This window comes from Alnus glutinosa, chromosome 5, assembly GCF_958979055.1.
Source record: "Alnus glutinosa chromosome 5, dhAlnGlut1.1, whole genome shotgun sequence".
In the NCBI taxonomy this organism is placed as follows: Eukaryota; Viridiplantae; Streptophyta; class Magnoliopsida; order Fagales; family Betulaceae; genus Alnus; species Alnus glutinosa.
Window position 1 is genome coordinate 21582250 of NC_084890.1, and position 16819 is coordinate 21599068.

At 38.6% G+C, this 16819-nt stretch overlaps 1 protein-coding gene across 1 annotated transcript; it reads right to left on the reverse strand.

Annotated features, from left to right (window-relative positions):
• Positions 1 to 5565: 5565 nt before the first annotated feature.
• On the reverse strand, positions 5566 to 7609 carry LOC133869586 (putative germin-like protein 2-1). Its single transcript, XM_062306621.1, has 2 exons — positions 7421 to 7609; positions 5566 to 6268 (listed from the first exon to the last, which is right to left on the reverse strand). Exons 1-2 carry the CDS (start codon positions 7530 to 7532, stop codon positions 5733 to 5735), a joined length of 648 nt encoding a protein of 215 aa, XP_062162605.1. The 5' UTR covers positions 7533 to 7609; the 3' UTR covers positions 5566 to 5732.
• Between the last annotated feature and the right edge of the window lie 9210 nt (positions 7610 to 16819).

Here is a 16819-nt window from a genome sequence, read left to right on the forward strand (position 1 = left end):
TTTTTTGTTGATAGCCGAATCTAGATGCTGATTGTTGGGTTGTTGAATTACATTAAGATTCTAGTTTTTTCTTTCTTCCTTTGTTTTCTTTAAAAAAACATTTGTTTTAACTATTTGCATTAGCTAGGTTTAATGCTTGCTAAGTAAATTATATTTTCCTTTTGATGTAAATTTCGTTGGATTCAAATATATATAGATTTCGCCGATTTCAAACATGACAATTAATGGGTATATATGCTTTGTTTTCTTTTTCTTTTTAACTATTTGCACATAAGTTGAATGCTTGATAAGTAGGTTTTATTTTCTTTTATACATAACTTTTGTTGAATTCAATATGACAATCATGCATGGGTATTCATTTTTTTTTTTTAAAGAAGATACTTGGTTGATTTATTAGAGGAAATCAAATGTTTGTATAACAATTTCAAAGCAAGAAAAACATACCTAAATTTGCTAGCTAGTATAGTAAATTCTCAAAATTCTTTTGGTTTGTTATTTTGCACCATTTGTCAAATTTTACTTAATTGATGCACTAAACTATATACTGTTTTAGCTAATCCACCTGCAAATTATGCACTGGTGTTCTGTTGTATTTTGAGCTTGTATTCTCAATTTTATTTTCATTTTGCTTGCTTTAATTTTATACATTTGCCATTTTGTTGTATTTAGAGCCATTTGGTTTTGCTGTTTTGTGTTTGGTTAGTTGCTTTGGTGTTGTTTAGCAAGTAATAGTTGTGTAGCTCCTATTTGCTATTTTGAGAGATTTGGTATGGATTTTTGCCTACGTTGATTTTTTTTTTTCCCACTTAAAATGTAAACTCAAGTCATTGATGATTCAACTAGTGGTACTATTGGTTCTAGTTCTGCTTCATCTAGGCCTAGTCTTTTTGACACTAATATTGGTTCTAGTTCTTCAACTATTGGCCCTCAAAATCCTAGTTTAGCTCTCCCACTAAAACCTAAAAAATTGAGCAAACATCAACGGTTTAGGAACATTTTACCAAGTTAGAAGCGAGTGACCCCAATGATCATAAATCACAATGCAATTATTGTAAGATGGAGTTGAATTGTCATCCTAGAAGACATGGTACTTCATCTATGCTACAACATATCAGGAGAAGCTGTAAAAAAAAAAAAAAAAATTATCCTGGTAGGTTTGATAAGACACAATCGAAGTTGAGCTTTGAGGCTAAGAGGGAAGGATAAAGCGGCAGTGGGTGAAGGATCTTGTGGTAACCTTGTGATTGCTAAATATAATGCTTTAAAAATAAGGGTAGCAATTTCTAAGATGATCATAGTGGATGAGTTACCATTTAGGTTTGTGGAATGTGAAGGGTTTCAGGACTTCATGAAAACAATTGAACTTAGATTTTCAATTCCTTCCCATTTTACTGTGATGAGGGATTGTGTTAGGCTCTTTTAAAGAAAAGTTGAGTTGAACCTCGGGTTTGTCTTACCACTGATTGTTGGACTTCAATACAGAACCTTAATTACACGTGTATCACCGCTCATTTTATTGATAGTGAATGAAACTTACACAAAATAATTTTAAACTTTTATTTAATTCCTAATCACAAAGGTGAGACCATTGGGGGAAAGATTGAGTCGTGTATGCATAAGTGGGGCATTGGTTGTTGTGACAAAACTAATATTCCAGGATCACTAAATAAGCAAAAAAAATAGCAAATAGCCACAACACAAACTCAAGAGACACCAAGATTTAAGTGGTTCGGCTTAACAAGCCTACATCCACTGGCGGAGACAATCCATGAGAAATCTACTATCAAAAGGATGGAGTACAAAGTGTAATACAAAGAGCAACCACTCAAACCCAAAGGCCCCAATACACCCAAATCTCACTCTCACAGACTCACACAACAAAGGAGAACTAAATACAAAAGAGAAAATTTCTCTTAGCTCACTTCTCTCTTAGCACACAAGAGATATACAATGAGACATACAAGTGAGATAACAAAAAGGACTTATATCTTTCAAAAAGAGCTACCGAAACTGCACTTCAAGCTACTGGACGCCCCTCTTCGTACACCACACACAAAGGGACCGGAAGAAGCTTCTCTTGCACACTACACTCCAAGGGACCGAGTGAGGCTTCTGCCACTTTTTAACAAAATGCCATTTTTTTTTTCTTTCTTTTCTTTTCACAAACTTCTAAAACAAGCTAGCTTCTCCACGAAGCTACTCCAAGTCAAGGCAAATGTGTGCTAGAAAGAAAAGACAATAGCTGTAAAGGAGTGGCCCACCATGTATGGACTTGATAAATCAAGTCACCAACTCTACACTAGTAGTATTTTCACTATCACAATAGATAATGCTTCTTCTAATGATACCACTTTGGAGTTCTTGATGAAGAGAAGTGCTCATAATTCTGACGCCATATTAGAGAATCAGTTTATGGATGTGAGGTGTTATGCACACATCTTAAATCTTATTGTGTCTGAGGGGTTGAAAGAGGTTGATGAATCCATTATGAAGGTTAGAAGTGTGGTTAAATATGTGAAGTCTTCTCCTGCAATTGTGTTTGGATGTTCCAACTAGATAAAATCCTACATTTAAGATGTTGGAAAGTGCAGAAAAATGTCAATTTTCTTTTGAACTTATGAAAGAGTTGGATGAACACTGTGTTTCTACGTTGTGGGATGGTAAAAAAGGTTTGGGACTTCCTAATTATGAAGATTGGGCTCGTATTAAGATTTTTCACAAGTTTCTCAGACTTTTTTATGAAGCCATAATGCGATTTTCGGGGTCTTTGTATGTGACATGTAATATGTATATTCAAGAAGTTTATGGCATTCAACTACATTTACAAGAATATAGTGACAGTGATAATTATGTATTAAGTTCTATGCCGGGAAAAATGATGTCGAAATATAATAAGTATTGGGGGGATCTTGATAAGGTTAACGTGTTGCTGTTATATTTGATCCACGACCCAAGTTGGGGTCATTGGAATATTGGTTCAAAGATGTTCTTAGTGTTAAGTAACGTACTGATATGATGATAAAATTGAAAAATCACCTTCAGAAATTATATGATCACTTCAAAGCTAGAGAGAGTTCATCTTAAGATGAACATAGTAGTGCATTTCCTCGAGGTTCCTCAATGGAAGAAGAAACTGAGAATCGTTCATATCACTTGATGAATAGGTTTCATAAGTACCTAACTTCTAAAAGTAATGTTTAAAGCAAATCGGAGATAGATCGGTATTTGATGAAGGAGGTTGAAAAACTGAATGTGAACTTCGATATTTTAAATTGGTAGAAAGTGAACTCAACCAAATTCACAGTACTTGTCTAAATAGCACGTATTGTGTTGGCCATTCCTATTACTACAGTAGCTTCAAAGTCGGTGTTTAGCACTGAAGGGCGTGTGTTGGATCCTTTTCGAAATTCATTGGCCCCAACAACAGTTGAAGCATTAGTGTGTGCACAAAACTAGTTAAGATCAAAACCCCTAAGCAATGGCAATGGTTATGACACGGAGATGGTTGATGATCTTGAAAGTTATAGGCTCGAGTCAGATAAGCTTTCTATTATTCACTTCTTAATTTATATTGCTACTTAAATATTCTAATTATCAATTTCAATTGAGAATATAATTCGTTTTTTTTTTTTCATTCTTTGTAGAAATAACTTTAAAGAACATCAATATTTTGCTTGAGGAACATTAGTGATGTGAAGACTGAAGATTGATGTTGCATTTTGCTTGTTTGGTTTTGGATGGGTTGCTGTTTGTGAGTCTGTAAGACTGTGACAACTAACAAGGTTGGATGGGTTGCAAGATTTTGCTTGTTTGTAATTGTGTTGGCTACTTAGGATTTTCCTTGTTTTGTTTGGATGGGTTACTGAGTTATCAAAAATGTGCAGGCTATAAAAACCAGTATTTTTTTTTTATTTTATTTTTTACAAAACAATACAAAAATTTACAAAACTGCTACTCAAACACTCCTGCCCGGCCCCACAGACCCGCAAATCCCCGTCCCACCCATAACTGCCTCGCCCGGATTCAAAGGGATTTTAGTGGTTTATGAACCCGCAAGGGTGCGGGGCAGGGCCAAAAAGGGGGAAAACCCGCTCCATGCTCACCCCTTGTCTCGATCTAGGCATGTATTTTTCAAGGAATTCAGTGTAGAATTATGAGTGTGCTAAGAAATTGTGTTTAGACAGAGATTGTTAGATTTGCTAACTCTCTTAGAGTTTTTGTGTTATGTGATTTGATCAATTGAAGTCTAGTTTAGGAAGGAGTCCTAAGCTAAAGGAGTCCATTGAAGACCTCTTCAGACAAAAGGTCTGGTTGGGAAGTATTCACGTATAGGTACGTGTCAAAGTTAAAGGTACGACTACTGCATTGGGTTGTGTGAGCATTATTGCCTTGTAACTAACTTTATCTTCTAAATAATAGATTTTCTGGATTTGTCTGTCCCAGGGTGGTTTTTCTCTTGATAAAGGTTTCCACTTCATCAACAAAATATTTGTCTCTTTTAAATTCCGCATTTAATATTTTGTTGCACAATTGATCACACACTCACATTAATTAGGAGTCTTATGGAGGGATAATTTGTAATAAATAAGTACGTCACATGGATTATTTCATTAAATCAAAAATACATATTATAATACAATCACATTTATTTAGTAGAATCAATTATGATTAATAGTGTCATGGGATATTGTCACAAACCTATTAAAGCTAATTGTATTTTTCCTTTTAGGTCTCTCTTTAATCTGATGTACATTGACTATTTCATTTGGGCCTCGATTATGCATTTATTTATTTGGGTTGTTTAATTTAATAAAATATGGGCCAAATGAATTTATTTTCCAGGGACTTCAGCAATTAAAGAGCTTTGGGCTGTTAGAATTTATTCTTAAAAGCTTAAGTGGAGTTAAAGGAGTATAGGGCCTAAGGGATAAAACTCAAGCCCGTACTTAAAAGTGAGTAGGAGTGGGCTAGGGTAACCCTAGCCCTAAGCGCATGGGGAGAACTATTCTCCCCATGGTTGTGTGGTGCAAAGGCAATGGGAGTAATTTTCTCCCCTTGGCCATGCACCTTAAGGTTAGGACTAACCGTCCTAGTTTTTCTATGACTTCAGTCCTCATTTTACTATGGCTCTAGTCCCCGTTCTAAAAATAAAAATTGACTTTTTGGATTTTATTTCCATGCAGGCCTATTATCAATTCCTTACTTTCTCTAATCTATCTCACCTACCACAATCTCTCCATAAGTAGAGGATGTTACTCAATTGCAATATACATGCAATTCAATACAATATAGATGTAACCCTATATAATGCCAGTACTTATCAATTGTAGACGTAGGCTTCTTAGGCTGAGCCACCCAAATCTCTCGTCTCTTTCTCTATTTGCTTCCATTTTTGTTCTCCTATTTTATATTTTACATGAATTTCTACAAGAGATAAAGAAACATATATTCTATAGGAATCTGGGCCGGTGTCTTAGTTTTGATTATGCGTTACTACGGTACCACATTTAATTGGTGGACCGTGGCTACAAGGTTCTCCTTGTTATCTTAAAAATAATAATAATAATAATAAATACAGGAATTTATAGAGTGTATCACACAACAATGAAAGAATAATCAATCTTTCGAGAATAAATTGATAAATGCCAAAACAGATGGGACTCAGTTTTCTAATCAATAACAAAGAGACAAGCAGATCGATGTTCGCGTTACTATAAACAATAACGACTTGTTTAAAAATTGGACTGCAAGTAAGTCACCACATTCCTGTCTACTTGGAAAGCCTTCATAAGAACATCACTAGCAATATCCGGGACAGACCCAAATACAGCATTGGCTACTGTGACGACTCCAGGATTTTGGCTGCTTAGAGCTGCAATAGCTACGGCATTTGTAGAGCCTGCATTTCTTTGGTAGTGTATGAGTCCAATGGGGAAGACAAAGGCATCACCCTTCTGGAGCACCTTCGTGATGTGACGGTTTTCAGGGTTCGACGTGACAAATCCAACTTCAAGGCTGCCCTCCAAGACTGTCAAGATTTCAGAGGCACGTGGGTGTGTGTGGGGAGGGTTGATGCCCCACGGTGCATAGTCTACACGCACCATGGAGAGGCCAAGAGTGTTCAGTCCTGGCATTTGTGATACGGTCACCGGGGTCACCCTAGACCCCACTGCATTTGATGTGTTTCCCGCTAGGTGAAGTCCAGAAAAGAAGAAATCATTGGCTTCAGCCATCTTCGGATCCTTGCAGGCCAGACCATTCACCAAAACTGCCATGAAATGTAATGATCATATCTGAGAAACTTGTAACAATAGTGGTGATTTAACAAATAGAAACATGTAATATCTGAAGTACTGGAGATAGTTTGGAGTACCAAAATATATAGTGATCATCTTGTAATAAGAAATAAACATACAGAATTAAGCAAATTTATGGTATTTGAAACAAGAATAAGCAAGGCATTTGAATGGGAGGGCATGTGATCACAATATCAGAACCACATGACAGTGAAATTAATATTGAAACGAACAAGTTCCATGGTAAACTAGTTGAAAGAATATCTCGATTTGCAACCTGGTGAAGATCATGAATAGCATTCAACACTGTATGATTTGGGGCCAATAAACTCGATCAGGGACTTGGCAACGGGGATGTGGCCGGTTCTATAGAAAATTTAATGGAAGGGAGCTAAAATAAAAGCAAAGTCGTCGTTTATTGCTAAGGGAAATGAATAATATGCCATAAGCATGGGGGGGGGGGGGGGGGGGGGGGGCATATGTTCTTTGTTTTTTAACCGTGGTGATTGGAGGGCCCAAATACCGACCATCCTTGAAAGGGCCCACCCATCAAAAAGCCCAACTAATATATCCCTAACAGCATGACGGGTCACAAGCCATTAAGGGCATGCCTGGCGGCCTAATAGTCTGTCGGCTCATAAGCCCAGCGAGCCATAAAGATTCGAATGCATTCTTACGAAAGAGATGCAGTCAAGCAAATGATTCTCCCTCCACCAGCTCAACTAAACGAATGAGCATGTCATGCTGCCCCTCCTAACCGATTGAGGGAGGAAATTAAATGATCACCATCTCAGATAACACACTCTTGACGGGAGTTTTTCAAACCAACCCTAGAAGGGTGTTGGCCTATATAAAGAGCCCAAGTAAACCTCCCAGATATGCAATTTAACCCTTCACTTAATTAAACTCTGCCAAAATGCCATCTTAATTCATACATCTATTGACTTGAGCGTCGGAGTGCCCTCACCATATCTAAACGGTGAGCCCTTCTAACCATTTCTTTCTCTTTAAGAACTCCTCCCTCAAGGGCGATCTTGAGGTAACTACAGGTCCTTGCACCAACGACAGTGATCGATCACAAAGAAGGGGAACTTAACGTTAAAAGAAAGGGTACGTAGTCGTACCTTGGCTGTATTGGTCTGCGACACAGAAATCCTGAAGAGCACTTTGATCAGTAGCTAAGGCAATGGATAATGATAATGCTAGAAGACCACATAAGATAATCCGAGTGGCCATTTGGAAACTACAAGTATGAAGCTATATGTACTAATATTTGAAGTTAAATGTGCTCTCACCAATCTTTCTTTATATAGGGAGACGTTGAGAACCTCTGCATGTTTTGCCGTCCAAAGTATACAGAAATAGTCATCTGTTTAGTGATCTTCATTACCGCGTGGCGTGAGGTTGAAGTTTTAATATATGCAGGTCGATCACGTAAATTAACAAGCTTTCTATATATATATATATATATATATATATATATATATATATATATATATATATATATATATATATATATATATATATATATATTGTGGGAGTTCATGAATATTTGGCCGGCTTGCCTACGACCGATCTAGCTGTATTAATTCAAGGAACATAGTTATAGTCCTATGCCACGCGCGCTACGACAACCATAATTATTACTCGAAATGGGGTTTCAATCAATTCGAGGTGGCTCCTATCCTATCCATTGTCTCTTTTTCGGAGGATTTGCCAAGGAATCGATTTGAGGTGGAGCCAAGTTCTCAAGCATCGAGGCTCGGCTCGGCTCGAGATTGATCAGAAGACTCAATTTGGGGTTAGCTGATCATCAATTGAACTCGTTTGGTATACTATCTAGCTAACTCATACGAAACTTGAGCTCGAGTTCTTCTCATTAATTCAACGATTAATTGTGATAGTTAATTGAATGGAGAGTAAATAATAATGATCAAAAGCATATAATCCTTGGAAGTTATTTGGAGGAGCCTCATTAAGAAAAGAACTAAAAATCAAGTAATATTAATTAGTACGTAAAGATTGTGCTACTATACTTTTCAAAAATCAATAGAATATTATGTCTTATTTTGTAAGATTAATTCTACAAATATAATTGCAATTGCTATGGCCGCCTTACCAGTACGGTGAAGGCTGTTTCCTTTAATTACAAGATGTTATCATTCTGTTACACTTGATGATATCTACAATAAAGATTTACTCTAATGTTGAAAATAATTTTAGTTGTCTATGTAACACCCCGGCCCGCTCCAAGTGGTATGATATTGTCCGCTTTGGGTTAAGCCCGCACGTTTTTGTTCTTGGGTTTTACCCCAAAAGGCCTCATGCCATTTAGAGAAAGCATGATCTATATAAACACATCCCCTTTCTCACACCCAGGTGATGTAGGACGCCACAATACACTATACTTTATCAAATGATGCAGATTCCTCTTTGTACTTAGTCTTGTCAGAGTTGCAAAGAGAGGACCAATGAACCAGACAGCTGAGGGGTTATTGATCATGACATATTGTATCAAGTTTTCACCAGCTAGCTGGTAGAGCAAGGCTTGTGTAAGTTAATTGCTAAAGATCCAACAACACCGAGTGCCCATAGTGCTTGAAGCGTACGCTTGATCTCAGTAACATAGATGTGAATCAAAAATAATGACAAACCCAACCCACCGGCCCCCCAATCGTATAAAAAAGATCAATATTTTGCTTAATTAATTATATCACTTAACATAGAGTCATCAGGCAAAAATTATACGAATTAACAACACGTCTGAGCTAGGCGAATATAAATTAAGGCAATCTTATAACACACTTTATGGCTCACATTAACTTTTAGTTCCTAAATGTTCCTGCTTTTGATAAGAAAAGTCCTAACCCCGTTGTAAGTTGGTGTCATCTCTGCAATTTTCCAGAATTTGTTTAATATCCAAAACTCTAAACATAACACAACGTCAATCCCTCAGTTTGTTAAGGTTCCTAAAATTCTAATTTACTTGGTCTTAACCACAGATACAGGTATCTCAATCTCATTACCATATGATTCACAAATATGGTTCCTCAAATCCCATGAATAAGATTTGGCTTACGTAGTTTTTAATGATCAAGATCTAATTCCAAGTTTTCTATAAAAGGGAGTGTGTTAGAGAGTCATCTCCTGATAACTCTCATCTTGTTATCAAGAGTTCAAATCATACATCTGCCGCATACTCAGGTGAAGATATATTGAGACACATGAAGACAAGGTACAATAGTTGTTTTTTGAATTCCATTTGTAACTCTCATGCATTACTCTCGTAATTCTCATATCTTATATATTGATTATGTAACTCTCCTAATTCTCATAAGTTACATGTTGATTATGTAATTATTGTATTTATGGCGTCATTCATTTATAAATAGGCTATTTTATTGTACAACTTCTATCAAAGAAGAAAGATATAGTCAAGAAAAGACGAACTACCTTAACTTTGTGTCTTTCTTCACTGTTTTCATCTCTTCCTTCAATTATATGATTTAACAAGACAAGATTCAAATAAAGATAATTAGGACAGCAACAGATAGTATACGTCTTCTGTATATTCTCGATATTTGAATTTGTATTCTATTGTTCTCTTATGTAACATACCATAATCTATTGTGATCCTATGTAACAAACCTCAGTTATAAATACACAGCCTTAACCGTGATTCGGTAAGGCAATACTGTAATGACCCAAGAAAAAGTGCTACACATTTGCATTATCACTCCAAAAGGACGAGTCAATTTGGAGCTTTCCTAGAATCCCTTATAAAGTCCAGTTTCACCTAGTAACTAGGCAATGTGAGACTTAACACCCATAAGTATCTTTATAAACCACTTACTCTATATGAGCTATTTATCTCTTTCCAATATGAGACCGGAGTGTTGCAATACAAACCCAACACAAAGCTTATAATTTTTCTACAGAGTGAAATTGAATCAGTTTTTTCACCGGTCAAAATTTAATTTCAAGTTTTATATATATATATATATATATATATATATATGCAACCAACCTTAGATACTAACGAATGGGAAAACACATATCAGATGTCCTATAAAATGTTTCACCCAAATGATTAACAACATAAATTGAAAAGCGGGCACGCACGCACACAGAGACATACAGACAAACACATGGTAATGAAAACTGAAAATGTGACAAACAAGACAAACGTGTATGCACCTCTCGAACGACGTCGGAGGGATCAACCGTCCGATCAGAGCTCTCTCCCAGAGCCTTGCAACTTTACCGACCCAATTCGAACCGTAACCTTGCTGCTGCTATTGAAGAGGAAGGAAGACAGTAGTGAAGGGTACGAAGTCCTACGATAATCGCACCCGCTGAGCTTCGGGGGACTGATGACCGCCATGGCTGCTGCACATACTAAAACTCATAACGCCATGTCCGTCTCCTAGAATCCACAGCGTACGACTTCAATTAAAGAATAATTTCACAAATGGGTACCAAATTATAAATCGTTTTGAGGTACCGATGTAACAAACGTCTCAAACTGAAATATTCACGTTTCCAAACATTTAACTTAAGGGTACTCTATTAGGATTTGTTGTTAAATCTAGTCAAAATTCTCAAAATATCTCTGTATTTTTTTAAAAATAAAAAAATAAATTAAAATATTATTAAAATTTTCAAAGATTTAGGCATTGATATTTTTACAAATTCTATTGAATTATGACCAACACTTAAATCTTAGTATTTTTTTTTTATTTCATAAAAAAAATAGAGGTATTTTGAGTATTCTGTTACGATTTAACAGTAAATATTAACGGAATACCTTTAAATGAGATGTTTGAAAATATAAATACCCCAATTTTAAGACGTTTGCTAATTTAATACTCTTATCTCAAAATAACGTATAATTAGATACATTTTTATTAAATTACCACTCAAATAAATTTCGGCCTCATAATTAAATCCGAAAAGGAGACGAAACGGACTGCAACTACTCGTCTGGGATTAACACGTGTCGCAAGCCCCCCAATTAATATCACAATCCAAATCCTAAAAAGGAAACAACTAAAACCCGGAACAGACGGTACGTAGCTTATTTGGCTTGGTGTACTATTCACGTGTTGCAACCCCATTGGTCAATATCACACTACGAATCCTAAAAGGAGACAAACTCAAGGACGTGTATATATAAACGAATAAAAGAAGCAGTGATGCACAGTTTTGTGATTGCCAAGATACCAATTAAGCATTGATCCTTATTTTTCTCTACACTCATGGGGGGTGCTATTTTCGATCCTGCAGAAGAAGATCAATCCAAGACCAACGACAGCAAGAATGTTGGGTCTCCATCTCCAACAAAGCCACCATTGTTATTCTTACTGGGAGAACTCTCCGGGGAAACCAAGCATGGCTTCCTCGACCCAATCCGACGGACCTTCGACATCGTTCACCTTCAAGAGCTTGAATGTCAGGCAGAGTGTCTTGCTTCTCGGTACGGTTGGCTACTCATACTATCAAGAGAAACCAATTCTCTTTTTTTCTTCAACCCCTTAACACGTCAAAGAATCGACCTCCTATATAGCAGTCATATTATCAATGCCACGGCATTCTCTGCCCCTCCTACTTCCCCTTGTTGCATTGTATATGCGATTAAATCGTCCACTTTCAATGATGCATGCGAGCTTCACATCGACACTTTTCTTATGGGGGGTGATCAAGAGAGTTGGATCCCCCATGCATATAAATTTAGTACAAAGCCTCTCATCATAGGGAATGTTATTCAAGCAGTTTGTAGCAAGGAGGTGTTGTACTGCGTGGATTCAAGCGGAAGAGTCGGTGCTTTTGATGTGAAGGATGGTGTTGGAGAAATAATCAGCTCCAAAGACACGTGAGCCTAAGGTAGTATCGGGGGCCGAGCCCATCGGGTTGGCCCGGCCAGATCAGACCCAAGTACAAGACCATTCGTTATATCCAAAAAGACGGATATTCAGAATATATCAAAATAGGCTTCTATCCCATCAAATATGGGATAAGGTACCTAATAGAATGACATTAGCTAAAGGTGTAGTGTCCTATCCAGTTTGAACTCTACTACCCAATTTGAATTCTATGAAGATAAGACTCAAGACTATGTGATCTAGGACTCAGACTCCTAATCAGAAAGATAAGATTCAAGACTATGTGATCTAGGACTCAGACTCCTAATTAGATTATACTCCAAGCACTCTAGCGGTTTTATAACTGTGAATTGTGAGTCTATAAATAAGACTACGGCGTCAGGTATTAAAAAAACAAGCACATTCTCTAAACTCTGAGATTATTGATACTCTCCAGAAAATTAATTTGAACTGACTTAGGCATCGGAGTGGGGGTCTGGTCGGCACCCCCATAGTCCGACGAGCCGTTTATTATTTTGCGGATTACGAGGAGAGTGAAGATTAAGGAAGGTAACGAATCACAAGGCGACACGTCACCGTACCGGAAACTGTACCAACAGTTTGGCGCCGTCTGTGGGAACGACGAATCGTTTCTTGCAAAAAAAAAAAAATCCGCAACGGTGACTACGCGATCAAATCACGAGGATTGATGATTCTCGTCTTTAAAAATCACGGCTCAAATTGGCCGGATTTTTCTTTCTTGAAGATCCTCAATCTGTGTCCACCGACACAAAGTCAAAATTCTTCCCTGTGGATGCACAAGATAAGTCCATACCTTTCTTTTTATTCCGATTTGTTAAATTGTGGAAAGAAATTCATGGTGTGGATAACTATTTGTGTTATGATGAAATCCAATAATGAGAAATTTTGGAGTATCAGATCTGAAACTCTATTTAGCAGGAGACAAAGATCAAATAATTATTGTGCCCTTGTGCGTTTACAAGCGCTTCGTTAAAAAACATGAAGCCTTTCAACTATACTATGAGTTTTGGTTGGAATGATGCTTCTCTTCTAATGCTTGCTGATTTTTGATATTTTTTATTGGCACTACAAGACAAATAATTGGGTTTATAAGAGAAGAGTGATGGTTTGAACTTTTCAAGCCTTGATTTCACGTAAAACTTTAAAAGTTCTTAGCCCATGCCTTTCCTCTTATTAGAAAGAGATTTCTGAATCAATAAAAGTATATCTCTAGATCTGGTGTTTTAGCGTCAAAATTAATTGCTGACAACAAGGCATGTTGCTCGTCTATAGTATCGGCAATGTGTTTGTTAACCTTCTCTGCAGAGATGACAAGAAAAGACTAAGAGATGAAAGCAGATATTTCCTCCAAGTCAGATCTCCCACTTCTGGAAAATCCAAACAAGACAAAGGAAAAGATGGGTCAAAAAGAAAGGGGATTTTGGGATCTAGCAGGCCTGGTTCAGAAGGCCCAAACGAGTCAGTCCAAAAAGAAAAAAAAAAATATGGAATAGAAGTGGGGCCCAACCGATCCGGATCCTCCCCTCCGAACCTGAGAGCACCTTCGTGAACCTCCGAGGCAGCAGTGAAGGAGAGACTCCACCTTTGAACCTCCGAGGCAGCGGCGACAGGAAGATCCAAACTAGATTCGGTTGTTCCAACAGATTTCAAGTCTGTCTCCTTAAACACCGAGTTCAAAGGGGCCAGTCCATCGCCAAAACTTCGTCTCGACAGTTCGGCCAACGCTCAGAACAAAGAGAAAGATGCAGTCAGGACCCCCAGGCTCTAGTTTTCGCGGCTCAGAAACCATGAACCTCTGAGACTCACCCAGAAGGTCTTGGACCTCCGAGGCAAACCTAGACTTCTGAGGCTTCTGGAACTCAGTCCGAGCTCCAAAGGAAGATCCACACCGACTCACCTCGGTTCAAGATAAGATCCACACCTGAGTCAGGTGGCTGAGGATCCACCACCACAAAGTACTAGCTTCGGATCCTCCCCTCTGACTCCGAGACCATCGACCAGCACCGTGACCACCAGATTTGCTGCGAATAGATTGCACATCAGATCTCCCCGAACAGGTGATATCGAGAGCCCCAATGATGCGATCCACAGGACATCAAAACAGAAATCCGGGGCTCTGTTTTTCGTAGCTTAGATACCGTGAACTTTCGAGGCTCCTAGAGTTCCGAGGCGACGGGGAAGAAGAAATTCGAGCCTCTGTGATGGAGGGCCGTCGTTAGATATGGTTCCCTCTCTGCCAGTTTCAGTTTCAGTTTCGGAGCTCGGCAGTACAATCATCTACCGTGGCTATTGAGCAAGCACACAGAGAAGAGGACACTTCGAGTTGCCCAGTAAGACGTCGGAGCCCTGAACGGAGGGGCTATCTTCTTCACGGATTTGGACCACCGAGGCGACAGCGAAGCTCCACTCCACTCAGAATCCACCGGGTTCAGAAGGCTCTCAGAACCCTAGTATCGTGCGAGCTCGACTGGCCGACCTGAAGGAAGGTTGGTGTCTACTGGCCACCGACCAAGCAAGTCCCATTTTAGCCTATTGGGTTGGACCAGTCAATCAAGGAAAGGAGATGATTGTCTACTGCGATCAGGAGGAAAGATCGAAAAGAATGGAGGGGAGTTATTATAATGAATAAATTGATGAACTCCGTGGCTGGTTCTACCAAGATTCAGACAGAACCGAGAAACATCTATTTCCACCGAGGCCCAAAACAAGGTCCTCAAAATTTTGGCTTTAAAAAGAAAAGAAAAGAAAGTCCCAAAATTCAGAAGAGACACTCGTCAATAGGAGATCCAACAGGAGTCGAAATCACCAGAAGGCGAGATTTGGCAATTTGGTCATTCTCTTGTTCAAAAGCCGGTTAAGCCAGCCCTGTTTGTGATGTTCTAGAAACGTCAAAAAAAAAAAAAAAAGAGAGAGAAGAAGGGAGATTTTTGGGCCAAACTACTGGGGCTCGGGTAGTGTTTCAGTCCAGGAAAAAAAAAAAAAAAAAAAAAGAAGCCCAAAGTTATAGCTCCAGGAATAAAAATTCTAGCTACCTTCACGGAAGCAAAATACCAAACAGAAGAACCTACAGCTTCTTTTGCCATCATGTACAAACGGAAATAAAAAAAATTAAAAAAATAAAAAAAAAAAAAAAAAAAAAAAAAAAAAAAAAAAAGAGAGAAGAAAAGAAAAAGTGAAGAAGAAAGAAAGAGAAAAAAGTTAGATCCAATGTGTTTTACCGAGGTGAAAAGTTAGATCCGAGGTGTTTTACCGAGGCTAAAAGTTAGATCCGAGGTGTTCTACCAAGGAGAAAAGTTAGATCCGAGGTGTTCTACCAAGGTGAAAAGATAGACCCGAGAGTGTCATACCGAGAAGAAAGTATAATCCGAGAAGTTTGATCCAAGGGTGTTCTACCGAGGCGAAAAGTATGTACCGAGATGACACATACCGAGAGTATTATTCCGAGGGTACTATCCCGAGGAGACTATGCCCGAGCTCCTAGTTCCAAATGGCACACTTTGAGGACCCCTCTAGATTTGCCATCCTCCTAAGTGCACAGTCACGTGCCGAGGGACAAATCCGAGTCGAGGGTCCAGTTTGAGGAACTCTCCCAAAGAGCACCATATCGAGTGGCGTGCAGGATAAGGAGCTCCAAGTAAGATAGTCCATCTTCATTGAATTCACCAGATAAGTTCATACTCTTCTTTCACAACTATGATTTATGTTAAAGTAAGGATAAATTTTGGTTTTTATCAACCAGGAAAAATATATATATATGTATGCATGCACTTGTACGCTTTGCCGAAAAATATATATATTTTTTGATAAAATAGACTCAAGTGTTGAGGCCTCACTCCTGTCGTGAGTGAAAGGATCACAAAATCATCCCGACGGATGAAAAGGATATATGGTGCTACTGTGCATTCTGCTATTTTGTTTTAGTATATGCAGTGCTTCGTTAACCCTTTTTGTAGAAAAGATACGGGGAGACAACTCCTACAACAAATTATTCAAGGAAAGTCTCTCGGTCAGTCCAACACCGAAAGCCAAGGAGACAACCTTGCAGAGAAAACAAGGAAAGTCTCTCGGTCAGTCCAACACTGAGAGCCAAGGAGACAACCTTGCAGAGAAAACAAGGAAAGTCTCTCGGTCAGTCCAACACCGAGAGCCAAGGAGACAACCTTGCAGAGAAAACAAGGAAAGTCTCTCGGTTAATCCAACACCAAGAGCCAGGGAGACAACCCTGCAGAAAAAACAAGGAAAGTCTCTCAGTTAGTCCAACACCGAGAGCAAGGAAGAACAGAAAGTCCCCAGGTATTGATTGATCTCTGCCAAGAATAAAGCAACAGTCCGAGACAGAATGGAAGCACTTCTTCATCAAACTTCTCCAAAGATGATCAAGCTACATCAGCGTCCATCTGACTCCCCACCTCGAACGACTCGAAAGAGTTATGGTGGGGATGTTCGGGAAAGAAATCCGCCCAAATCCTTTTCTCGAACAACCCGAAAGGGTCAGGGAAAGGATACAAAGGGTTGAAACCTCCCGGTTGGAGGTTTCCGAAGGATGAGGACTAGAATCCGCCCGAATCCTTTCCTCGAACAGCCCGAAAGGGCCAGGGAAAGGATACAAAGGGTTGAAAC